Here is a 27,821-nt window from a genome sequence, read left to right as displayed (position 1 = left end):
AGGCCCCAACCCACTCCAGGATGAGACTACACTCCCTCTGGCAGCTACTTAGAATGTGACTTAGTGTCCTCCTAGCACTGCCAGTGCAAACAAATAAATTATGCCTACATCCTTTGTGGGAACGCTGGGAACTAAGGACAAGGACCCTGCACCTTTTCTTCCATATCCAGCATGTGTGCTAGAGCATCCGTATTGTGATCCTATGAATTCAAGAAAAGCAATTGAATTAACAGTTAAAAATCATATTTATGGCAGCACAAACCAGAGTGGCTAAAATAAGAGCCTCCCTGAACATCTATCCTTAAGATGACTCTGGAGGGTTTAATAGTTTGTTGCTGCATTTACCAGTTTTGTCTAACACTGGAAGTATAAGTAGAAATACTGAAAAGGAGTCTGTTCCCAACCAGGTGAAATTAGGATATTCCTGAAATTTTTGAGAGAGCCTTTTCCCATGAGATTTACAAGTAGGAGTCTCAGATGAGTTTGCTTGGAACCTCTGACCCCTGGAGGGAATCCTATCACTCATGCAAGAAATGCAGCCCTTTCTAGGAGAGTATCCTTACAAGGAGCTGTACTGAGAATGTGTGGTTGGATTGCAAATAATTATCAACCATATGTCACTAATATTTTATAACTTCTCCTTTCCCCAGTTCATGACAAAAAACCCAAATAAGCGACTAGGCTGTGTGGCGTCGCAAAATGGGGAGGACGCGATTAAACAGCATCCGTTCTTTAAGGAAATTGACTGGGCTCTTCTTGAACAAAAGAAAATCAAGCCACCCTTCAAACCTCGGATTGTAAGTAGCAGTTTGAGTAAACTCTGGAAATAACTTGGTTAAAAATTTGTACTTGTTGGTTTCTTTTGCTGTATTAAGAAACTATGCACATGGCGTGGAAATTAGAAGTTGAAATAACAGAGTTAAGTGCCTTGCTGAAGAGATTTCCCTGGTATTGGTTCCTCGGAAGGTAAGTGTCAGATTAGAATACACTGTAATGTTTTTGTATTGAGTCTCTTTGCAAACTGAAGAGAGCCCAAGATCTAATTTTAAAGCTTTCCCTCAGTTTCTATGGATATCTCAGTCTGAAGAATGTGCTTCAAGTTATATACATTCTCAGTAGGAACTATGCAATAGTCTCACCTTGGTAAATCGTTGTGGTATTTAGGAAAATGTTCCTGATTACATCAAATTAAAAAAAATACAATAAAACAACATTAAGGACTAAAACCAATAAAGGAAAGAAAAATGTTTAATGGTCTAGTTATATCCAGATACCTATCTGTTACTAAGTAATAATAAAGTATCATATTTTAAATTAACAAATGTAAATAAACATCCACCTCTCTTGCTAAAGCAACTGAACCCAGGCAAAATGGTTTTCATTATTCTTTTTTTCCTCTAAACGAAAATTATCAAACAAATGAGATGTATTTATATTTTACAAAAATGTTAGCTTTTGGGCTAAGAATATGTATGGCAAATTTTATGATGAGGTATTTGAAAACATTGGCTTAGAGTCTAAAGAAAGAATTGACTCTTGACTATAGCACTGCAAGTATGGTACTTTTATATATGTAACGTGCTTGGATGCTCTGCAAGAACAAGGCCCACACAGACTGTGAGTTCTTTGGCTTTAATGAAGGTAAAGTGACACATTTGCAACGGGGACCCTGGGCGTTGCTGTCACTTTGGCGGGGAACCCAGCACCGAAGCTTAGCTCGGCCTGGGTCAGAGTCCAAAGGCGGGACTAGGAGCATACAGCTATATATACACAATACAAAAGCAACTTATACATATGCAAAAAGGGACTTTCCACAAGCTGTGCCCGCCCTTTGGCCTAAGGCCATACAAACTGGTTTTAACCAGTTAAAAGCAAATTATAACTGGCATGCCGTGTCCTACAATGACCGGCCACTTAGCAAGCAGGGGCTTTCCACAAGGCCGCCGAGAAAGCGGAGATACCCTAGCTAGGCCATGACACAGTCTTCCGCAGTCCCCTACATTATCTAATCAGACAATATTATTTTCCACTGGCTGCCAAAGCTTTGGAAACCCTCATGCTTCTTTTAATTTTGTTCCCTCTTTATTGTACTCTTTGGTCTTGTCTGCAAGTATTTTCAATGTTCTGTTTGTATCTTTCTTCAGAGAGTTTATGAAGATATTAAAAAACATTGGGCCCAATGAATCCAAGTGTCATAAAAATTAGGTGCAGAAAAGACCTATTAAGTCATCTAGTCTGTCCCATATGTCTATGCAGAATTTTCCTCTGTGGGATAACAATGTAGGTTCATATATCCCAAATGACTGGGCTTTCACCACTTCACTGGGAGAACATGCCACTACCTAATAGATTTCACTCAGAGGAATATTTCAAAATCTAAATTTAAATCTTCCCTTTTCTAATTTCATCCAATTTGGTCCGAGTTTTACCTCCTTGTACTCTCCTCATTAATTTCTTCCCATTCATTGTTCACACCCATCAACTATTTGAACTGTTAAGTCAAGTTTAGCCAACCTATATATGTCAAGCTCTTTTAACGTTTCCACATAGACGTGTCCTTTCATCCCATAATCATTTTTGTTGCTCTTCTCTAAACCTGTCCTGTTTGTCAACATTTTTCTAGTAATGGACTGACCAGAACTCAAAGTGAAATTGTAAATGAATCCACACTCGCTTTACCCCAGGCCGCCAATATCTCCTTATTTCTCTAGAGAGTTCTGAAACTAATTGCCAGTGATCCAGTACTTCTGTCAGCTATTTTCCCTTAATACCTCAGGATGCATATTATCTACTGGTAGTTTTGCATACATTCACATTTTTCAGCTATTCCCTTATCTTTACTTTATCAATAGCCGTTTTGCAAGATCTTCATTATTTAATTGTCCAAATGAATTTTTGTTTTTCTTCTTATTAAAAACCAAAAGGAATTCAGTATCTCAGCCATTTTGACTGATCATTGATATAACCCCTCCTAATATGTTAATGGGCCTTCTTTCTTTCTGATAATTCTTTCTCTCCCAATATATTGCAAAAGCCATTTTTATTTCCTCTCACACCCTTTTGATAGCATTAGCACCTTTTGCATATTTGCTCCTTCTTCCTTACATCACTATTAATATTTTTGTTTGGTTACCTCTTCTGTTTTCATTGAGATTTGTTGGTGATCTCTAAGCAGTTCCTTGTAAAGCTAGAGTGTCAACTGGTGGCTCCTGAAATACTTACTTGTAGGGATAATTGTATGTCGCACCTTAATTATGCTGGGTTTTATGATCTATCAGGCTGCTATCACAGCATTGGATTTCCATACTTCCCATCACACCTTATTCACCAGCTTTCTTAGTTCTCCAGACTTTGCCTTGCTGAAATCTAGTAGCCTTGTACGGCTGCTTTCTGTGAAACCTTTCCTTATGATGGTGAATTCAAAAATTTTTAGTCTGGTCTATTATTTTCTCATTCTCAATCTGTTCCTCCCTCTCAGTAAAAAGTGTATCAAGGATAACTTATCTTCTGACTTATCTCTATCAGTTCTTACAGTTAGCATCTCCCCACTCTGAAAGTGCACCATGCATAATTAATTACACTATGTGATTCTTTTGTACCGGCTCCATAGTTTTGCACCTGTTTGGTTTTCCCTGTTTTATTAGAATCCCCAGGCAAGATCATCTGAAAGTTTTACTGCACCTCTTAATCAGAAAAGTGATATCATTTGGAAAAGAAAATTGTGACTTGTATTGAGTGTTGACAAAAGGGTTACACAATGAGAGCACAATTATAAACCGTGCAACCTCAAAGTCGGAGTACATCCAGTGAGATTCAGATGGGTCAGTGTTAGGCCAATAAAATTTAATATCTTCATAAATAATCCAGAAGAAGATTTTATAGGGACACCAATCTAGGAAAGATTGAAGGGACACCAATCAATAAAAGATGGAAGGGAGAAAGTACGGAAGACTAACACAAATGGAATGGAACGTATGTAGAATTCCCCTTCAAATTTGATTCAATTTAATTAACTGCCTTGTTTTCAACCCTGACAAAGGCACACTTGAAGTGCTCTACAATTTTTAACTTCTTGCAGTTCTGTGAAGGAAATATTGATTAAGAATGTCATCTAAAAATGTAAAAAAAAAAAAAGGGCTTGATATACAACAGTGATGTTAGGAAGACTTAACATACTGAGAACACCTTTGAGCCAAGAGACCTGAGTTGTAGTCAGAAAATAGACACACATTTACATGCACTGTGAATGCACATAGCTGCAAATGCGCACAATGCCCATCTAGTCATGTGTGCATCAAAATTCCAGATTTGCATGAACATATATAGTAGTGCCTGTGCAAAGGAGGCACATATTTACACAAGTGTGCAGCTGTTTTCTGACCAAGACCTAAGATGACTAAGGGGGATTTTGCTATCTACCTGTGTCATAGATACTTGAGGAAGTAAGAAAAGAGGGATAATGATTTAAGTGAATTATGGGTAATAAAATTACAAATAAAGGGCTTAATTTTTTTTCAAAAAAGGAAATTTAAGACATTAGGGGAAAAAGGGGAAAGTTAAGACATTAGCAAAAATGGTCAAACACTGAGGTCAGTAAAATAATCTGCCAAAGGAGGTGACTGAGGCATCAGCATTAGAATTAATTCTGAGTAAATATCTAGAGTAAATTCTGACTCAGTTATGCCTGTGTTACCCCAGAAACCCTAGAAATGTGGGAGGAATCCTGACAGTCCTTTCCATCCTGTGATACTGGACGACCAGGAAGCAGTGGGAGAGGTGAAATATATAAGCCCTAGGCTAATTAAGGTGTGGTTCCCTGTAGACTAGGGAGGGTTGCTACAGGTAAATTAGGTTGCCCTGCCAGGAATCTAATAAAACCCCTTGCTTCAGGCAGTCAGAGAAGGAGGAGGAAGGAGAGAGGACTGGAGCTTGGAGGTGTGTGAGATTTGAGAGACTAGAGAACTGAAGTAAGGGAGACCCTGCCCTGGTAGGGCAGGGAGACTCCCTCCCCCAGTGTCTAAGGACCAAGGGTATCCCCACCCAAGGGGGAAGAGGGTAAGAAACCCACAGGGTTTAAGAGGGTCTGGGACTCAGAGTGAGGGGCAAACCAAGACCCCTCCCCTGCTTCCCTCCTCTACCGCCTTCTTGGGCCGCTAGCGGGGCCCTCAGCGCCCAAGAGCAGAGACAAGGTGTGGCGCCTTAGCCCTCCCCCTCCCCACCAAGAAAAGCGCACGATCCACCCGATGAACCTTAGCCATCTTGTCACAATCCATACTGGCTTTTATTCTTGCTGTGCTTACTGTAGGCTTGATCCAAAACTCTGATATCAACGCCAGGAGAGACTCCCATTGAATCTGTTGGGCTTTGGATCAGTTCCTGTTTCAGAGAGGGCAAAAATCCCTCTGCAGAGTGATAGAGGAAACCATAGCAGGTATTACTAAGGACAATATCTGGTGTATACAGTAATAGTCATGCTCCCAACCTCTTCTACATTGGTCCAATATGTCATTTTCAGCTCTACCATCCATTAAGACTGATCTTTGAATCTTCCACTTGGATTTGTAAGAAGCAGCTGTATGGCTGTTCATTAACCAGCCTTTCTGTATTTACACCATTACAGAAAGTATGATTTATGCCCATTACAAGCAACTCCGCAACTTTCATGGAAGTGCAGCTTCTAATGAGGTTCATGAAAGTTTATTCAGCTAGTGGTTGTAACCAAGTAAATTACCTTTCTAAATTAAAAGGATATTGTCAAGGATTTTCCATCATTTTCAAAATGATTTATTGATTCCAATGATCCCTTGGAAGCTTAAAAACACAGATCTCTTTCCTAAACTATCTTTGGCTTTCAGCCTTGGGATGAAAATCATCCAGGCACAGAAGACCCTTCCAAGGCCATTTGCACAGGGGGAGCCATTGGCAGAGCAATGTCAGAAAAGAGCTAAGCAGCAGACTACTAAGAGTGACACAGTGTGTAGCATACTTGTGGGTCAGGGAAGGGCAATGGGATCCATGCTTATGCAGGTGAAGTGAATTCCTTTAGTGTGCTTCCTGCACCAGTTCTCTAGGTGCTTCTCTTGCGGAGGGATCCTATAAGGTTTTATTTTATTTTAAAGCAAAAATATTATTGAAGCATTTGTTTGGAGGAAAATAATAGAAATTAAATGGAGCAAAGAGTTCTGTGGCACCTTATAGACTAACAGAGGTATTGGAGCATGAGCTTTCGTGGGAGAATACCCTGCATCCGACGAAGTGGGTATTCACCCACGAAAGCTCATGCTCCATTACTTCTGTTAGTCTATAAGGTACCACAGGACTCTTTGCTGCTTTTGCAGATCCAGACTAACACGGCGACCCCTCTGATACAGAAATTAAATGGACTTTGCAAACAGAGGTAAGAAGGAAGGATATGTTAAATCTTGGGCCTGGTGACCTTGATAGTGTCTCTTAGGGTTTGCTTCCATTATTCTTAGAAAGCTTATGCTTGAGTTTCAAAGAACTTCTTGAATTTTCCTGTGTCATAGAATTCAAATTAGATGATTATAATTGCACTTTGAACCTTAAACCCATCCTCTAGAATAAGGGCTAAGGGAAGTTCACCCCACCAGGCACAATACTCCCATATTGTGTCAGCGAAACCCTAGGATTCTTCCATATGGGGAGGCCAAGTTTTCTCCTATCTCTAGCCATAGAGTGTTTTTGAGGCTTCCAACAATGAAAGAGCTAATCCCCCAAGAACCACAAGGGCCTGAAGTATCCAGGCTGGCTTTCTGCTCTCCATCCCTCTCTAGCTGCATGGCAGCATGGCCTTTGCCCATTAGTCTGATTTGATCAGATCATTCCCCAGAAGGAGGAGTCTCACACTGTGAATGAGAAAATTGGTGAAAAGCATTCATTTGTCCACAAAAGTCCCCATGGGTTTCCAGTGTGCTTGCATTGCTGACCCACCACCTCCCACACATCAGTCCATCAAGTAATGAAGCATCCACAGAGGGACTTTTGTGTGTTTAGGGGTGAAGGAAAGAATGGTACTATGATCCAGGATCCACTCTATCCCAGTCCCACTTGCCCACTGAAGGTGGGGGAAAGTTCTAACCCTAAATTCACAGCTCACCTGGGTGAAGTCAGTTGGAGCTTCAGATGTATAGCAACTCTGAAAATCAGCCCTTTATTCTTCCTCCTTTTTCTTGTTTGTTTAATATGGACACAGTAAAATTACTACTTCAGTAAGATTGGCGTTTCTCAATCACTGGGTCACAGCCTCTGGAGGATGGGTCACAAAAGGCAATCAGGGTAGGTCGCAAGTTATTGAAAGTTTTGTTGCAATCTAAAGCAAAGAAAATCTTTCTCTCTCAGATCAGATACCGTATATACTTGTTCATAAGCTGAATATTTTTGGTAAAAAAGTGACGCCTTGAAGAGCGGGGGTCAGCTTATAAACGGGTCTACACCAAAATTTGATGATTTAAAACTCTGTGGAATCATTTAATTGAATATTGACTGGGGGGCTCTGTGCCTGTGAACCCTCCAGGTAAACAAAATGTCCTGACCTGCCAGCTGCTTACCCTGATGGGCTGGGAGCCAAAGTTTTCCAGCACCTGAAATATAGGTTCGGCTTATGAAAGGGTCATACCATTTTTGCTATTTTTACTTATCCATCTTGGGGGGTCGGCTGTTAAGCTTCAAAAGTGATCTGCAGTCTTAGAATCATAAAAATGAGAGATGGGAAAGACTGGTTGTAATCTCTTGCTCTGCTGTGGTAGGATTGTAAATGGCAATATAGAATAAAAGCAAGTGCTGCCAAATGAGCATCTGGTTTATCTGAATCCCCTGCATTTTGCCAGCTTACCCATTACCACCATTGTTGTGTTGTTGAGAATATTTTTCCCAATGCCTGTCTGTTCAGTCTGTAATTTTAAAGGCTCTGGGAGGCAGCAGTATGTCTAGAGGTTGGAACGAGAGGACTGAGAGGAGTTCTAGGTTCTTTTACCAGCTTTAATACTGGCTAACTGTGTAACTGTGGACAAATCACCTAGAGTTTCCATACCTCATTTTTCATATCTGTAAAATGAGACTAGTAATACTTACTCACCTGTATAAGGCACTTTGATATCCTCCAATGAAGGGGCCATATAGTTGAGAAATATTGTTATTAAATTATGTATGCTCAATTTGAATCCAGTTTTATATTTTCTTAATGACAACACTTGCATCACTTCCCTTCGGAGACTGTTCTACAGTATAACAGACCTCAGTGTTAAGAGATTTCTCTGGATAGCCTAAACTTTCCTGTGCTCATTTGTACAACCACCTTAAAGAGTTGCTATCACTTCTTAGTATCTGCAACCTTGCAGTTATCATAGCCCCGTCCCCCTTAGTTATCATTCTCAAAGTCACAGTGTATGTATTTCATTCTTTTAAATCTTTCTTCCGAAATCTATTCCTCCTTATAAGTCTTGTCTTAAGGATGCCAGCAATTTTGTTTTAATTTTGTGCTACAGCAAAGATTCAAAATAAAATCATCCCACAAATACCAAATTTTGGAACTAGCCAATGCACTTGCTATGACTGGAGAAAATGCTCATGAGTGATTTTTTTTTTTCATTAATGCACCTGTGAATGTCCAAACACTTTTTCTGCATGCCCACAAATGTGTGAAAATTGGGTAATAAATGGTGAATGCAAGTAGGCCCTTTGCGTGTACAGTTACCTTATTTGCACAGGCAAACATGCAAAGTTGCACATACAAAAGATGCTTATTTTGCAGGTGCCTCAATGGAGAGCCGCTGAAAATGTGTTCAGTAAGCCAGGTGTATGTTTATTTTTAAATTGCTGCCGCAAATGTCAGGTTACAATGAAATGTGGCTGGAATCCTTAAAGAGGGACTTTCTTTCTGGAAAAAGCTTGCAAATATATTGGACTGAAATATAAATCATTTTAATCTTCCCATGTTTTAGATTTATTTCCTTACATTGATTGCTAATGAGCAAAGATATTTGTGCTTTTTAATGAGGGCTTCTTGTCCTTCTGCTGTCAAGTCACAATGCTGCATTTCTGACATCACTGTAATTTCCATGGCAGTGGACTGTGATGTCATAAAGGCAGAATTACGACTTCACTGTTGGGCTTTGGGAAAGAAAACCCTTCTTAAAATACAATATCCTTAAATAATAGCGAAAGGAACACATGAAATTACTGGCCAAGTAAATTTCTTTTTGTATAAATGTTCTCTCTTTTCAAGTTTGCTTCAGTGTGAATGTCCCTCTTTAAGGTAAGGCCTTCAGTATGGGGAAAACGTCAAGGTAGGTCGATTTTGAGGCCTAATAACCTTGAGGTAGCCTTCAGTCTCATTATGTATTTCCATTCAGTCATCCTGATGCATGGCAATCAGCATTTAGCAGAGGGGAATGGAAGGGGCTATACTGCATGCTTTTGCATGAAATGTTATTGCTAAGATCAAACACTGGGTAGTGGGTTGAAACCTCAGACACTCATGTACCATTGTTAACGCACCGTTGCATTATGTACTCCCCACCTCCCTGCTGTCCTTTCAGGATTCTTTAACTAAGGAGCTCTTCTCTCAGAGTGATGCTGACATTGTGGCCATGCTAGTGTACAAATAAAGAGTTTGAGACATTAAAGATTTAATACCTATCAATATTTTTTAAACTGTGGTAAATTTATCTCTGTTAGATAAAGGGGGGAATGGAGAGAAAACCAACTTTGGGCTTTATCTGTGGGTGGCTAATATTTGTTAGCATCTACCCATTTCTCATTTCTGGTGTAACCCAAGATGTATGGGACCCTACCAATGAATATAGGTGAGAGGTAAATGTTTAAGGGCAGTGGGGTGGCTCCAAGATACAGGATTTTCCCTTCTCTTTAATCAGTGGTTCAAATCCCACGCAGATTTACAGTGATTAAAAATCATTACCTGCTGATAGATAGGTGGTAAAATTACTTGGTAATCTCAGTTTAGTTCTCAGGTGACAGCTGCCACCACCACAAAAGTACTATCATAAATGGCAGCGTCAACAGAGTTTGTCCGGGTACTGAATGACTTGAAGATCAAACTTCTCACTGTGGTCACTTCAGAATAGGGTTGAGGCAGATTGGAAGGGCAGTGTGGAGAAACTTGTGTGGCTTTTATGTGTTCCCTTGTGGACAAAAGGGCTTAGGTCTCAAAGACTAAATAATCTGGAACCTTGTTTTTAACCCTATATTCTTTCAGAATTGAGGGATAAATCTTTTTAGCAGGTTTTATCCAAATAATTTGATGCCGTGAAGTATGGTGTAAAAAGTAGATCAGAAAATATAAGCAAAATGATATTTTAAAGGACTCCACTGTTCCTTGGTTAGATGAACAAGGGTCCATTTTTCCAATAGTTGCCCGTTTGTTAGTCTTCTGGGGTTTTTTGTTTTGTTTTGGTTTGAGTTTTTTTTGAATGGCAGGGGGGTTGTCTCTTATTCTATTGAGTGTCAGTGCTGGGAACAGCTGTCTTTGGCTTTGATACCACAACACAGTAGAATAACAGAAGTATTAAAGCTACTTCCCAACAGTGCAATTCCCCAAATATTTATAAGTTAAACAATTATTATAATGCTTCTTCTGATTCTGTTCAAAGAACCCAGTAGTGTTTGTTTCTTTCCTTTTGCATATTCATAGTCTTGTAATATTAAAATATTCTCATTTTGAATTATTAAATGCAGTTCATTTCTACATTTAACTTTCTCTTCACTTTACATTTCCAACTGTGCCAGTTAGGATAGAGTGGTAAGCAGCAGGAAGGTTCTAGCTTGGCTTTTGGGCTTCCTTAGAATAACAGTGATTCTAGTTCACTTTTTGGCTGCTTAAACCCCCAGTTCTATTTTGAGAAAATGATATGAACCACAGATTCTTATTACTGTGGCCATTTCCAGTGCATTCTTGAAGCACTCACACAGACATATTTATATTATGTTATAACATATTTATATGTTAACACAGATGATAAAGTAGCTCATTTGGGCCTGCTCCTGGTCCTGTGGAAGTTAATGGTAAAACTCCAGTTGATTCCAAAAAGAGCAGGATCTGGCCCTTTATCCCCAAGCCAGATAGTGAAGAGGAAGTCATTGCAAGGGGAGGAGGGAGTTAGAGTCTTTCCTCGTTGGCTCTGCTGCAGTTCTCAGCTGGGAGCTAGCAGATAGAGAGTGTAGGCAAAGCATTTACTTTTGCCCTAATTCATGTGGCTGCTCCCATTATATTATCAATAGCCCATTCCAAGAGTCAAAAATTTAAAATCTCTGTGGAAAAACTACAGCTTCCACTATTTCCCCAAGGATTTTAACCAGAGCCATTGTAGGCTGATATGCAGGGCTCTCACTTGAGGAGGAGTTGGTAGAGAGAGAATATGATTCTGTTTAATAAAGTATTTGGGGGCTGAATGTTAGAGGTGCTGTGTCCCACCAGTTCTTATAATGAGGCCATTAGTTTAGTACAGGGGTCGGCAACCTATAGCACATGTGCCAAAGACGCGCACAAGCTGATTTTTAATGGCACGCTGCTGCCTGCCAGAGTCCCGGCAGGCAGCAGCGTGCCATTAAAAATCATGCCCAGCCCGGCCGCTCTTCTCCGCCCTTTGCTCCCCCCATGGGGGCAGGGGGCAAGGGGCAGGGGGCAGAAACCTGGTCCTGCCAGCTCCCCTGCCTCTTCCTGTAGAGTGCTGGGTTCCTGCCCCTTCTCCATCCCTCCCTGCCGGCCAATCAGCTGATGGCCCTTGCAAGGGAGGGGGTCGGGAAGGAGCAGAGTCAGCGTGCTCGGTGCTCCTGGCAAAGGCAGAGAAGAAGCAGGGGGCAGGGCCTTGAGAAAGGAGGAGTGGAATAGGGGCATATCCCCTCCAGCCCTGACCCCCCACACACACATCCCAGTCCTCTGCCCTGACCCCCACCCACACAGAAACCTAAACCTCCTGCCCCAACCCTGAGCCCCCTTCCTCATTCTAGCTCCTGGCCAGAGCCTTCACCCCCAGCCCTGTGCTCAGTGCACTCACACCCTCAGCTCAGTGCAGAGAGAGGAAGAGAATGGGCCAGAACCAGGGAGAAGGTAGGTACCCACTGTATGTGGGCAGGGCCGGAACCCAAACCAGCAGCAGGCTGAGCAGATCCGGCAGCCAGGATCCCGGCTGGCAGGAGCCAGCAGATGGAACCCATGAGCAGCAGTGGGCTGAACCACTCAGGCCACTGCTGGTCTGGGGTCCCGACTGCTGGCCCCGCACAGCTCGCTGCCGGTCTGAGTTTCTGGCTGCCGGTCTGGGGTTCTGGCTGCTGGACCCTTGCCAGCTGGAGTCCCGAACACAGGCCCCGCTCAGCCTGCTGCCAGCCTAGGTGAACAGAACCCCAGACACGCAGCGGGCTGAGCGGGCTGGTGGCTTAATATCAACATTTTAATTTAATTGTAAATGAAGCTTCTTAAACATTTTGAAAACCTTGTTTATTTTACAATACAATAGTGTAGTTATATAATAAATAAACTTATAGAGAGAGACCTTCTAAAAAACATTAAAATGTATCACCGGCACAAGAAACCTTAAATTAAAGTGAATAAATGAAGACTTGGCACATCACTTCTGAAAGGTTGCCGACCCCTGGCTTAGTAAATATATGAAACGGACAGGAGGAGAGAGGCATTACTTATTAAATGCTGTTCTTGCAGTGTCCTAGAGACCGCACTCCAGCCTAAGACCAAATGGCTACATCACAATTAAAGAGCCCCTTAGCCTGAGCCCCGGGAGCCCGGGTCAGCTGCCATGGGCCAGCTGTGGGCTTTTAATTGCAGTACAGACATACTCACAATGTGCTGAAGCTGCAAGAGATGTAGCAAGGACTGGAAGCAACATGCCGTGATGCATGATTGTGCACTGAAGTTTTTAAAATATCCATTAACTTTTGGGGTGAACGTGCTTGTTGGTAAAAGCTGAGTGGTCTACCAAATCTGTATTTTTTTAAAAAGGACTCACACTTTATATTGATAGCTTCCTAATATATTGTGACTTTTATTAAAAATATATAATTTCTATATATTTCTGGTTAGTAAATGATTATGCCCAGCCCCAGCCCTGAGCCGCCTCCTGCACCCCAACCCCTTGCCCCAACCCGGTGAAAGTGAGTGAGGGTGGAGGAAAGCGAGCAACAGAGGGAGGGGGGATGGAGTGAGCGGGGGTGGGGGCAGGGGACAGAGCAAGGTCATTCGGGTTTATACGATTAGAAATTTGGCAACTAAGGCTGTCAATTAATTGCAATTAACTCGCATTTATCTCAAAAAAATTCACAATTTTAAAAATTAATGGTGATTAATCGCAGTTTTAATAGCACTGCTAAACAATAGAATACCAACTGAAATGTATTAAATATTTTTGGATGTCTTCCTACATTTTCAAAGATGTTAATTTCTATTACAACACAGAATACAGAGTACAGTGCTCACTTTATATTATTATTTTTTATTTCAAATATTTGCACTGTGAAAGTGATAAAAGAAATAGTCTTTTTCAATTCACCTCATACAAGTACTGTCATGCAATCTCTTTATCATGAAAGTGCAACTTACAAATGTAGATGCTTTTTGTTACATAACTGCACTCAAAAACAAAACAATGTAAAACTTTAGAACCTACAAATCCACTCAGTCCTACTTCTTCTTCAGCCAATCACTAAGACAAACAAGTTTGTTTACATTTATGGGAGATAATGCTGCCCTCTTCTTATTTACAATGTCACCTGAAAGTGAAAAAAGTCATTTGCATGGCACTTTTGTAGCTGGCATTGCAAGGTATTTACGTGCCAGATATGCTAAACATTTATATGCTCCTTCATGCGTCAACCACCATTCCAGAGTACATGCTTCCACACTAATGATGGTCGTTAAAAAAATCATGCATTAATACAATTTGTGAATGAACTCCTTGGGGGAGAATTGTATGTCTCCTGCTCTGTGTTTCCCACATTCTGCATATATTTTATGTTATAGCAGTCTCAGATGATGACCCAGCATATGTTGTTCATTTCAAGAACAATTTCACTGCAGATTTGACAAAACACAAAGAAGGTACCAATGGGAGATTTCTAAACATAGCTACAGCACTCGACCCAAGGCTTAAGGATCTGAAGTGCCTTCCAAAATCTGAGAGGGATGAGGTGTGGCGCTTGCTTTCAGAAGTCTTAAAAGAGCAACTCTCTGATGCAGAAACTATAGAACTCAAACCACCAAAAAAAAAAATCAATCTTCTGCTGGTGGCATCTGACTCAGATGATTAAAATGAACATATGTTGCTCCACACTGCTTTGGATCATTCTTGAGCAGAACCCATCATCAGCATGGCTGCATGTCCTCTGGAATGGTGGTTGAAGCATGAAGGGACATATGAATCTTTAGCGCATCTGACATGTAAATATCTTGCGATGCCGGTGTGATGGGTTGGATCACAGAAACCCCCTTGGGGCTGCCAACTGATGTGCCAAGGCTACTACTGCCCCTGCTTTCCCTGCCAGCTTGGGGCTCCAGCACCCTGTCTTGTTGAGCCAGATACGCCAGTCTGCTCCAACACAGACTCAGGGTCTGAACCACTTGCCACAAAGCTGCAGACTTAACTGAAAGCAATTTAAGAAGTGTTCCTGTCTTTAACACTCAGATGCCCAACTCCCAGTGGGGTCAAAACCCCAAATAAATCCATTTTACCCTGTGTAAGCTTAAATTGTTCACCCTCTGTAACACTGATAGAGGGATATGCACAGCTATTTGCCTCCCCCAGGTATTAATACATACTTGGGGTTAATTAATAAGTAAAAAATGATTTTATTAAATACAGAAAGTAGGATTTAAGTGATTCCAAGTAATAGCAGACAGAACAAAGTGAATTACCAAGTAAAATAAAATAAAACACGCAAGTCTGAGTCTAATACAGTAAGAAAACTGAATACAGATAAAAACCTCACCCTTAAAGGAATTCCACTAAACTTCCTTTTACAGACTAGTCTCCTTCTAGTTTGGGTCCAGCAATCACTCACACCCCCTGTAGTTACTGTCCTTTGTTCCAGTTTCTTTCAGGTATCCTTGGGGGTGAGGAGGCTGTCTTTTGAGCCAGCTGAAGATAAGATGGAGGGGTCTCCCAGGGATTTAAATAGACTTTCCCTTGTGAGTGGAGACCCCCTCCTACCTCCTATGCAAAGTCCAGCTCCAAGATGTAGTTTTGGAGTAGGGTGATCAGATGTCCTGATTTTATAGAGAGAGTCCTGATTTTGGGGTCTTTTTCTTATATAGGCTCCTATAACCCCCACCCCATCCCGATTTTTCACACGTGCCGTCTTGTCACCCTATTTTGGAGTCATATGGGCAAGTCACATGTCCATGCATGACTGAGTTTCTTACCAGCCAAACCACATTCCTGGGAAAGCTCTGATATGGATTGGTGTCTTTGAGTTCATTGTTGGCTTAAGGGGTTCTTGATTGGGCACTTAATTTGCACATTCCTTTCTTAAGAAGCTGACCAAATGCTTTACTAAAGCTACTTAGAAATCTAGCAAGTATACTGCCAATATTCCTAAATTCAAGTACAAAAATGAGATATCCATACAAATAGGAGTGTATTCAGTATATCATAACCTTTACATAGATATGTTACACAGCATATGTAGCATAAAACACATTCCAGTTATATCATATATACATTCATAAGCACATTCCCATTAAGCCTTATGGGGTACACCGTCACAGCCGGCTGCAACAGTGCCATGTAAGTGCCTGTTCTCACTTTCAGGTGACATTATAAACAAGAAAAGGGCAGCATTATCTCCCATAATTGTAAACAAACTTGTTTGTCTGAGTGATTGACTGAACAAGAAGTAGGACTGAGTGGACTTGTAGGCTCTAAAGCTTTACATTGTTTTATTTTTGAGTGCAGTTATTTTTTGTACATTATTCTACATTTGTAATTTCAACTTTCATGACAAAGAGATTGCACTACAGTACTTGTATTAGGTGGATTGAAAAATACTATTTCTTTTGGTTTTTACAGTGCAAATATTTGTAATAAATATAAAGTGAGCACTGTGCACTTTGTATTCTGTGTTTTAATTGAAAATGTATTTGAAAATGTAGACATCAACAATATTTAAATAAATGGTTTTCTATTATTGTTAGTGCAATTAATCACATTTACTTTTTTAATCGTGCTATTCATTTTTTTAATTGCTTGATAGCCCTATTGGCAACCCTACCTGCCAGTAGGTTGCATTGCTGATCTATGGCCACTATTGCAGCCCCAAAAGAATGGCCGATTGGTATGTGTAATCATCATTCTCCTAGTGTAGAGCAGTGCTACCACCTCTGCACATCCTCCCTGCACAATGAAACTGCAGCGGTTTCATTGCATTAGGACCATCTGTTGCTGGAAGAGGGGCACAGAAACAAGCATTTGTTAATATGTGGTTACACCTTATATGTTCAGAAGTGTGTATGTTGTGAAGACCCTACTACAGGCAGAGTAGAAGACAGAAAGTGTCCACTCTTAGCGTTGTAGTCATGGAAATGCTTCAGATAAGAGAGATGAAGTGTTTACTAGCGGCATTTGCTTCAGGGTGGCGTTTGATACTATTTTTGCCTTTGTCGTAGTTTAATCCACAGAAGGCAGAATAACTCTTTAATGTTCAATTTTTTCCTTCAAGTTAAATACACAATCGCTTGTATTAATAGTGGCCCAACATCCAGTTGTTGTTTTTCAGATGGTTGTGCTTAAGACTTGTGTTGTGTTTAGAAATCACAGGAATATATGGGAAGGCTAACTGCAGATTATTTTGGAATGAGGTATAGTGTAGGCCTTAAATAGACTTGATTGCAATACTACAGATGCAGCTGCATTAGTAGTAGAAGCTACAAGACATGGGTGCTCCAGTGTAGACAGGGTTTGGATGGCAGTCAGAGATCTTACCACTCTGCTGGCAAGATCTGCTCTGAGCAGGGTTAGATAAAGATGCTAGTGCCCTGTTTACAATGTGGTGGGAGATGTGAATAGGCGAGGGGACTAATATACCATAGACACAGCCTGTGAGGATGAGATAGTGTATTGAAGTTCACAGCATTTTTCTTATGTCAAAGCTCTCTGTTTACAAAATAAATGAAGTTGTTCTGGTGTCAGATGCTTTTTGGTAGCTTGTGTAATTCACATTTTATTATAAAATCTATAATTTGCCTAGTGATTCTAATATATAAATCTCAATGTTAGGGTGTTCTTAAAAAAATAATGTCAATTTTACATAACTAATATCTGTGCAAGGCAACTACTTTTGCCATTTTTTTAATGTGCCATGCTCATCAGGAGAAAAGGTTAAACAGTTTCCACCTATGCTGTTTACATCGCATACTCAAGATCAAATGGCAAGATAAAGTCACCAACGCAGAGGTTCTTCAAAGGGCAAATTTACCAAGTGTGACAGCCCTGCTCAAGCAAAGACAACTGCTCTGGTTGGGCCATCTGAGTAGTTTGGAAGACAGGCATATACTCAAGGACATGCTATACAGAGAGCTATCAGAGGGAACAAGAACAACAGGATGTCCCAGGCTTTGCTATAAAGACACATGCAAGTGAGATATGAAGGAATTCGGAATTGATCCTGACCAATGGGAAGTCTTGGCAAGTGATCGCAACAAGTAGCGCCATCGTCTCCATCAGAAAATCAAAGTCCATGACAGGAGCTGGCTCCTGCAGCTTGAAGAGAGAAGAGCCCATGGGAAGCAAGCAGCTCCCAACCAAGATACATACATTTGCAATAACTGCCAAAGATCATACAAATCTCAGATTGAACTATTCAGTCACATGAGACATTGCAAACCATCTACATCATAGGCTGCAATTCCCACCATCTCTTGCAGACGAAAGGATGCCAACATGGTTATATTTGAAGTATAGACATGCCATTTGTCTTCCCCGCGGAAAAAAGATGTTTCTTTACTGTGGGATAACTAATGTGCATTAACTTTCCTTCTGTAAAATCCCAGTGGAGAAAGGCAGTATAGGTTTAATGTGAGGTAAACTAAACTAAATCAACCACAGTTGGTAGGTATACTGTTGATCTCACCTCGCTACCTCAGTGCAAAAACTACAGGTACCTTGTCTCCATTATGATTTTTAAAACATGATAACTCTCATGTGTGTTATCTCACTGAAAAAACCAAAACCCTTTTTCCAGTGCTGGCATAGCCTTAGTTAGTACTAAACCAATGCCACAACGTGGTGATAGGGAATAGTGATTCTAGAGGGTGGCATCTAATGAGTGAGATGTCTAACTAACCGTACAGCGATCATGAAGGGTCCAATGGCATGCAAGAGTTAGAGCTGTTCAGCTTGGTGTCATAACCATATTCCAGTTTGAGTCGTTTCAGTACATTCTTATGAGTAATTAGTACATTCTTATGTCCCTTTAGTTGGATAGGGTATTTCCCTCCACTTTCTGTTGCATAATGTTCCCACTCCAGAAGTGGTTACGGGTTGCTAGAGGGCAATGTTATCCTTCTTAAAATGCAAAATTCTGTAAAGTTGTGTGATGCTAAAGAGAGGTATCTGTGCATTGGTAATTAATATTTGAATTGCATAATGCAGCATGTCTTAAGTACTTGAGATTCATACTATTAAAACTTTTAATGAAAGCCGTTTCTTTTTCACTTTCCATTTGTTCCCAGTGAAATCTGAAACGTTTTTTTTTCATATTATATGTAAAAAACAAGTTAGTATCAGAACACAGGGTTCTCTGATTAAAAGCAAAGGATGTTAGCATAGTCATAAAAACTGGGTACTTTTGGTTCAAAACCCTTCCCTGGTGATAACCTTTAGTTGAAGTCATTGTGATCATGATTGTTTAAGAAGTATATACCTGATTCTTGCAGCCCTCCCACATGAAAAGATCAACTGACAGACTGAAAATTTTTAATTCCTAAAACTATTCTGTTTAGCCAAAGACAATATATTTCATATTTTGTAGTTCCCAAAAAGATTTTAGCAAATATTTTGGTTTATAATAACAAATTGGATTTCTTATACATGCAAATACTTTTTAAAAACATGAGTACTCAACAGAAAGCTGAGCTTGTGTTTTTCAGCCTGTTTTTCTCAATATTCATACCGAATCTTCTGTATATGTAGAATGAGTGAAGTGTGAAAATAACTGTGTCTTTACAGCTATTACCAACCTTTTAGAAACTACTTTGCATTGTTGAACAGAGGTTTGGATTGGTGTAAAACAATCCTCAGGCAGCGCTGCTGTTTTTGCTGTCACACAAAAGAAAGGTGAATGAGAGGGCATTGATACGTGAGGTTAGCCAAGTACCTTATGCTTTGCAGCGATCTGTTCGACTGCTGTAGCTTCCATTACTCTTGAACAATACCGTCTGAAAATGTTATTGGTGAGAAGCTATTCAGAAAATACTGAGAACACTGACCCAGTAGGTCTTGACTACTCTTCTCTTAGAGTTACTGGGTCAAACCATGGAGTCCACTATAATTCTCACTCAGGCAAAATTCTCACTGAAATCATCCAGGTACTTTCCATTCCATTTCAAGACATGGGGCAGTGACATTAAGGAAGATGTTCCTTGATGGTTCAATATTTTCTGGTACTTAATTGAAAGAGGCTGAGAATAGAAAGGACATTGGCTCTGTCTGGTATGCTAAAGGATTGTGTCTTTTGTGTGATGTTAATAAGATTCTTATCTGGAAAAGACGTAATAAGCTACAGGATTTGGTCCATTTTTAACTTATCAAGAGCTCAGTCATATAAAGTGCTGAGACCCCTCAATTCCCATCAAAGGCAGTATAACCACACCCAACCTTTGCATCAAAAAATCTAACCCAATCATTCCATGTTATTTTATCCTTGTTAATACCAAGAACCTGGATAGGATCCTTTTAAATTGCCCAAGAGTATGATATACACTGAATGGTGCAGACATTCCTGCCCCACTTATTCCTTTTGCACTGATGCCATGTGCTCCTGTGGCTACACACTAGGAGTGTAGGAAGTAGCTCTAAATTCAGGGCAAATATCAATATTCATTTTGGCATGCTGCTGCCATACCCACATACGGCACTAAAAAGGTTTCATGCTGTATATCCTCAGAAGAGCTGCAAACTTCATGATTGGACTATGGTCTGAGAAAACTTGGGAGGAGTCAAATATTGCTGTTAACAGAAATCTGCACCAGGGTGGCATAAATTATAATAAAGTTTTCACTGAATGTCTACACTTACAGTAGCTGTCTGCATGTGGTCAGCAATGATGGTGACATGTTAGTCTACTGGGGGTATGAAAAAGCTTAGTGCATATTTCTCTACACCAGAATCTCCCTTCTTTAGAGGATTGTGGGGTAGTGTCTCTCTTCCTCTTAAGCATATTCTGCATTTGTTCATTTCAGTGAGTGTTTCTGGCCACTTACTTCCACTTACTACACACATTGGGCCAGAGCTTGCTGCCATAGCAAATCTTGACAATCTTGCCATTGACATCATAGGATCAGGCTGATTCTTTTCTTGTCGTGTACAGGCCGATATGTGTTTACTTATGCAGCATGTTTTTATAGTACATTTGTTCAAATCCTAGCTATTTCAGTATCTTTTCATTTCAAAGGGAAACATGGGGCATTCACAGTTCAGATTTGTCTCAAATGGATTTGGGGAGAAGACTGAATGCAAAGAATTTTAGCCATCTTGCTATATTCTCACACCCCAGAACTTCAAATAAGATGGGGTTTTAATTTTAGTTCATAGAGTTTCATATTTTATTGACTCTCAGTTTATGATCATCAACGTACGTGCTGACAGTTGATCTTTGTCCCTGTCACTTGAAAGTTTGTTACATGTTTACATTGCTTTTGGTTTGCTACACTTGTTTCTGTGGATGGAAGTAGAAAATTCAGTATTGACTTAAATGGCAGTACAGTACAGAAAGTGAAAATAAAACCATTGCAATAGTCACTGTGCAAATAATCCATGTTCAGTGCATGCTCATTAACGTGTACTGAAGTTCACATTACTCACTTACTAACTGCATATAGATAGTGCTTAAAATGGTCAGAAAAAACATGTGGTAGGAAGATCTTTCAGAATCACAGCCAAAATAAATGTTCATGTACTTGGTCAGACAATGCTTAAAGTGTGCCCTTCAGCAGCCCAGCTTAATCAAAAAATTTTTTTCCAAAGTCTTTTTCCATACAGAGCCCGTTGTGACCCCTTCCACTATATGACCTGCCTATAGAGACTCAAGACAAAAATTAGCATTTTAAAATGTGAAGTAGGATTCCCTTGTGTAAACCAACACACACCATTGGAGACATCTGACTAACAACAATGTTCCTTGAATGAGACAGTCTTTTAACAATTCTGTTTTGTCTGTGGCCTTTTGAACAGCACTAGTAACTTTAAGTGAAATTAAAAATGGTCTTCTTGCAAATGTCATCTTATGTTACAGTCAGTTTTGTTCATTAGTTTGTTAATTTGTAATGTTATATAACTGCTCAGGAAGTCACACCACTTTGAGCTTACCAAAGGGTAAACAGGGTCACTAATGGCTGTGAGCTCTCGAGAAAGGGATGATGGTGATTAAGCAGGTGGCACTCTTCCTTTGGAATCAATATCTTTTTTCAAGGTAGAAGAGGCACTGTGCTTCTGGAGATGGCCAAGGACCTGACCACCTGTGGTCATTAAAGATCACAAGGCACTTTTCATAAGAATAAATTTATTAATGCTGGGCACTCAGTCTAATTCAAAATGATTGGCTACTTTCTGCCCACCTGCAGTTTCATCAGGGCACAGTATCCTTCACTTCCTGTCAGAAACTGTTGTGTAGTTGCTCTGTCTCTCTGTCTCTGATTCATTGGTACAGTTCACTTGGGTTGGACACACACATTGTCCAGACAACCCAGAAAAAACGCAATTTCTGAAACCAAGTGGACTTTCCTTGTGACATATGCTGTATGGGAAGTCAGTTTTCATGGACTGCTGTGCTCCCCTTGGGCTTCCATACAGAAGCCTGACTCACATTCCATGCCACATGTCAATTCCTCTGACTTTCAGTACCCTACTGGCTTTGCTGCCTTGGTAGTTCCCCTGAGAAAATCCCATTGTTGCCAACTCATTACATTATCAGAATCCTGTGATATTTGGTGTTTTTCTTAAAGCCTTAGCTCCTGGAGTCATGTGATTATGATTTTTAATCCCATCTCAAGATTTTTTTGTAGCCTTACTTATGAAGACTGAATGCTTAGGGTTGGCTCTACTGGAATCCCATTCCCTTCATATACTTTTCAGTTACATCTATGCTGCAGGCAAGGATGGGATTCCCAGCTTTCAGACACAAATTTGTGTGAGCTCTTATCAAGCTAATACGAGTATAAATAGCAGAGTACCTGCAGTAGCACAGGCATTAGCAGTGGCGGCAGCCTGGCTTAGCTATGCCAATTATGTACCATGGTGGGTAAACCAGGCCACTGCTGCCACTGCTTACACTACTGCAGCTACACTACTGTTTATCTAGTGCAAGTATGTGTATGCAAGCTGGGAATCAAACCCCTAGCTCATAGTGTACATGAAGCCTTAGAATCTCTCTACCTTCTACCTTTCAGGATCCTTTCTGGGTGACAGCAGCAGCCCTTGCTGCCTTCCTTCTGTGCTCTGGTTCTGCAGCTTTAGAATTGTGCATGCTATGGGCCTATGCGGCACCCAGCATGCAAGAATGTTAAAACAGCAAAGCCAGGAAGAAGCAGTAATGCACTCAGACTTGTTTGTTCACAGTGGATGAGGCCCCGCAAAATACAAGGGGCTTCAAGAAGAAATGGCCTAAGAAGCCAAATCTCAAATGAGGATTTCTGCTTAAAAGAAGCAATGGTTATGCTTTTTTCTTTGGATTACTTAATCTATTCAGTTTTGTTTGTGTCCCACTCATTTTTGTCTGGTTTGAGTAATTGCATTGTTAGAGGCCTGCTAGAGTATGCAATGCAGGTTGCTCTATGCTAGTCCTATTATATCTATAGTTATATCTATGTTGAAAAGTAGATAATTGCCTCCATATCTAAAACATTGAAAAATTCTGAGGCTCTTCAGTCTTTACCTAGACAAAAATCCTATTAAATTCATTGGAAATTTTGCCCACATTAGAAACTCAGTGCCAGATTTTAAAAGGCTCCTGAAGATGCAAATAAGCACCGCATGGCATTTTAAAAGTCACTGGGAGTTAGGAGCATAGGTGCTTTTGAAAATACCGTTTCACACCTATCTGTATCTTTAGGTCCCTAAATACTTTTTAAAAGTTGGCCCTCAGTTTGCTGGGCAAATGATTTATGATGAATGCCTGTTTGACGACTTTAGCCTCTCTTTTTGTTTGCAAATTCCCAGCGAACAAACCACACTCCTCACGAATATATTCAATGAAAGTTAGTTCTTTAAAAAATTCTTGTTCTACAACTTGTCCACAGGTTATTGGCTCTGAGTATTCAGTACTCAAAGTGTGAACATTGGATAAGGGTTCTGGTGCATAAAATCCTTACTACAAATTTGAAAGTCAGTTCCGAAAATATTCACTTGCGATTTTCTGCTTTGGTGAACATGTCTGACAATGAACTCATTTGCTAGGATATTTACAGAGAGCAAACAGAAGAGGGGTGTGAACACAGTCAAAAGCAAATTCATTTAAAAATTCAAATGATAGTTTCCCCAATATTTTCCCATCTGAGTAAGAATTCACTAAGGACTTTAAAGCCCATTGTTTTAAAACTGTATAGAATGAAATCCTTATGTACCAGGTTAAAAAATATATATCCATTTTTTCCACTTTAGCATTTTAAAGGCAGTACATAGGGTGTTATAGTATCTTCAGAAATCTCATTACAAGTAGGTGGACTTATGCATGTTATTCACTGCCCATCACTTAGAAGATCCTTTAGTGCACAAATCATAAAGATATTCTTCATTTTAAATAGGGGAGTTATTTTGCTATTACAGATACATTATTGGTATATAAAATCTATGCAGCCAAAATAGATTATACTAGTTACTATGACTATTTGACAGATCTGAGAAAAGTCAGTTATGTGAAATAAAGAAAAATATTTTTCTGATGCATCAGTAGAGTTGATCAGCTAAATAATGCTTTGATGGGCATATTCTTGCATTAGCATTAGCAAGAGTTATAGATATGTGTTGAAAGGAAATACATATACACTTCTGTATGTAAATATATTTACAATATGATTTGACACAGTACATTGTAAGTTAGGTTGCTACTGTATTTCTGGTATCTTAATCTCAAAAATATCTGTCTGATTTTAGAATTGATAGTAAACCAGTTTTAAAATGGCAGTTTTGCCTTATTGAATATTGTTTGGTTCAGCTGTAACTATTCTGAAATGTTTCATGAAACACAGCAAAAGAATGGGCAGCCGTGAAAGGTCTAAAAAACAAATAAAAATGCCCATTCCTTTCAACGACGCTGTGCATACCTGAAATATGACTGCATTCATGTGGAATGCAAGAACACGGCAGAGCTCAGGAAACTGGTAATGAGAGATGGAGCTTTTTACCTCTCAATCACATCTTCAAGTCACTTTTGTGTGGGTAGTGACTGATCATAATCACTGTCATGTGGTTGTTCAATGATCTATGTGAAATGAGTTGGTGTTCTTAGTCCAGCTCCTCCTTGGTAGATATCCAAATCACAGCAATTGCCAAGAAAAGACCAAGGACTAAATGACCCTGAGGTCTTAGAGTGAAATCCTGTCTCTATTGAACTCAATGGGAGCTTTACCCCTGATTTCAATGGGGCCAGGATTTCAGCTCTAGAGCTGATTCATCCAGATCATATTAGCAGGGCAACGTGGGGAAACGTGAATTGTCTGTGCTGAGCCTCCAAGATGTTGAGTTTAGGACCTGTCATGAGCTCTACATTTACATTTTAAACACAAACGTAACCAGCTCAGTTAGGGCTGACCTTTGTCTTGTGGGGAAGACAATTCACTTTAATTGTCTCAAGTGTGATGCCATTAAAACCATAGAAAAATGTCAGAGTAGGAAATGGCCACACTGCTTACCATACCATTTCTTTTATAATGACTCTTAATCTCAGCTTCCTGCTTTCTCATCATATCACGACCCCTTCGCGCTCCAGTAACCAGTGGGACTCTTTGAAGTCACTATAATATTTGCTTCTGTGGCCTCCCTTGGTAGCTTATCCCATATGTTTGTTATTCTTTGTGTGAAATAGCTTTTCTTTATCATTTCAGAAAATTCTGCTTATTTCAGCCCCCCCAAAAAAGCAGTTTTGATGTTTATTGGGTTTAGTATGTTATTTCATTACTCACTCACCTTTTTATACTTTTCTCCCCAGAAAACCAAAAGGGATGTAAATAACTTTGATCAAGACTTTACACGAGAAGAGCCAGTATTAACGCTAGTGGATGAGACAATTATAAAGCAAATCAATCAAGAAGAATTTAAAGGGTTCTCTTATTTTGGAGAAGAGCTACTGCCGTAGTCAGCAGTGGGCTGCTAGATGAATGATGCTGCAAGAAATGGTCCTAAGAAGATTCTCCAGTTACTGAGACTCACTAGATCAAGAACTACTTCTCTTACCATGAGCCCGTATCCCGATTTAAACTATATATTTATTATTTTCCTTTAATTGTCTGATCTGAAGGCACTCTTAATTTCTGTCTCACAAACAATGCAAAACAATTTTGTATCAGAAATTGTAGATGTAACACACTGCCGTGCTTTTGCAATTTGCAACCTTTCTGTTACTCTTAAGGTCTCCCAGAAAGGACACCATTTGCATCTTTTCATGAAACAAAAAAGCCATACTATTTTAAAAGAGAGATTTAGCAGATTTTATTTCTCATCCTACAACAGTACATAATTGCCATACATCTTTAATTAAGAGAGCAAGAGCCATTTCTTCTGCACTGGTGGTTACAACGACGTTTGTACTCAGATGTGAAGAAAACAGTTATACAGTTCTGTGGTAATTGAAAAAGTCTACTTTCTTAGATGTGCAATTACTGATCACATACATATGCTTTAACGTACTGGGGTGCAAGCGTAATGTAAAACTATCCACCAAAAACAGGCCTTGCTAATTTTTCATGATTAGTAGTTAGGAATAAAAAGAATCATTAAGATAATGTAAGAAGTTGCTTAAAATAGGAAATCAGATACTTTATAGACAGGTATTAAAGGGCTAAAGTATAAGAATCGATCAGTTCTCCAAAAGCCTATAATAGCTTTAACAAAGCTACATAGGTTTACTACAAATTTGACAGGTAATTGGGTAAACATTACTTTTCTTTCTCAGTAAAAGTTTGTACCCAAAGCAAACATTGTCAGGCATGGAGGTGTTTTAAATTACATGTTTCTAAAAAATAATAATCCTTTGTATTCAATTTGAATGATAACAATCCTGCTTAATTATGTGTATTTATTTTTCACAGCAGTGTGTTACTTTTGCACACTTTTACAAAACCATAGTACTACTGTTTTTAATGTTTAAAATCTAATATGAAATCTGTGCTATTAGAAAAACAGAAAACAAAGCTTAACATGGATTATGTGAAAGTGTGCTGAAAGACTGAAGATCAAACATTCAAAAACTGACATTATGGAAAGATGTAAATTGATTTTCTTGTGTATTAATTGAAGTGGTAACTCATGTGGACAATATTACTAATGTGAAGTTACCTCCTGTAGATATGCTAACAGTGTTATGTACTTATATTTCCAGAAGTACCCTGTGTTTTTTGTGTACATGTATCGCTGAGGTAATTTTATTATATATTTTACTGGACTGAGTGAGCAGTTAATGGAATCCATTTTAATTGTTGCACATGGATTTCCAGCTGCACAGAAAATATATATACTTGTTACTGGCAAAGTGGCACTTAAGAAGCTTTTTTGCCTTTTGTACAGGTGAGATTTTGTATATAGTGTTTGCTGCAAGGCCTGTGGAATTCATTGAATATAGAGGTATCAACTGCTGCATGTTCAGGCATATTATAAAAACTTTAGTCTATGAAAGAATAATTATAATAATGTCCATGTGCAATACTCTGTATGTGTATTGGTTCAAATTACTGTCAGAGAGATGAGGTTTTTTTTTTGTTATAAAAGATGTAGACATATATTAAGCTATACTAAAGCTCTTTTATAGTTCTCTTCAACTCTCTGCTATGATAGAGCTAGGAAAGAGAAAGGAATGTTACAAATTGTGGTGGACAAAGTGCGAGTCATTGGCTTTAAGAGAGAAATCTTGGTCTCAAGCAAATGAGTTAGTTTGTGTCAATTATGCGTCTGGCTGCTCATAGCCTTTGTAACTGATGACAACATTCAGTTCCAGTTTGTTTTTTTAAAAACTCAGGTGTAATTATTATATATATTCTTATGATGATTTCAAAATATTAAATATTATGCTATATCAATTCATGTGTTGTCTGGCCTACAGGTGTAATAATGGATCGAATCTTTAGATTAATTTAATTTATCTTCATTAAATTTATGTACTGGGAAAAGACTAGCTTCTGGAGTTGAGTACAAGCACAGAAACATTTTAATGATTACATCATCTCATTTTTTTTTCCAAGGAAACTTGTAACATTGCCCATACATTTTCATGTGTCACTACTGGCTCTGTGTAGTTTTCACCACCTGTAGCTTTAGTCATCCAGGCAAGAACTGATCACAGTGCTAAGTGTTCTTTTACATAGGTGAATAGAATGAAGAAAAATGATTACATAGTGCACTACTGTTTGTAAAATT

General features: G+C 39.5%; 1 protein-coding gene across 6 annotated transcripts in view; it reads left to right on the top strand.

The window, feature by feature from the left end:
* Positions 1 to 27,484, top strand: part of PRKCE (protein kinase C epsilon) — a 498,124-nt gene extending 470,640 nt beyond the window's left edge. For all 6 annotated transcript variants that reach the window (XM_050951833.1, XM_050951832.1, XM_050951835.1 and 3 more), the window contains 2 exons: positions 651 to 797; positions 25,402 to 27,484. In XM_050951833.1, the coding sequence (XP_050807790.1) occupies positions 651 to 797; positions 25,402 to 25,548 (294 nt within the window). In that variant the 3' untranslated portion in view covers positions 25,549 to 27,484. The remainder of the gene's footprint in view (positions 1 to 650; positions 798 to 25,401) is intronic.
* Positions 27,485 to 27,821: the final 337 nt, after the last annotated feature.

The sequence above is a fragment of the Gopherus flavomarginatus genome, chromosome 4 (assembly GCF_025201925.1).
Source record: "Gopherus flavomarginatus isolate rGopFla2 chromosome 4, rGopFla2.mat.asm, whole genome shotgun sequence".
NCBI lineage: Eukaryota > Metazoa > Chordata > Testudines > Testudinidae > Gopherus > Gopherus flavomarginatus.
Note: the sequence above shows the minus strand (reverse complement) of the source record. Positions and strands in the feature narration are given on the sequence as shown.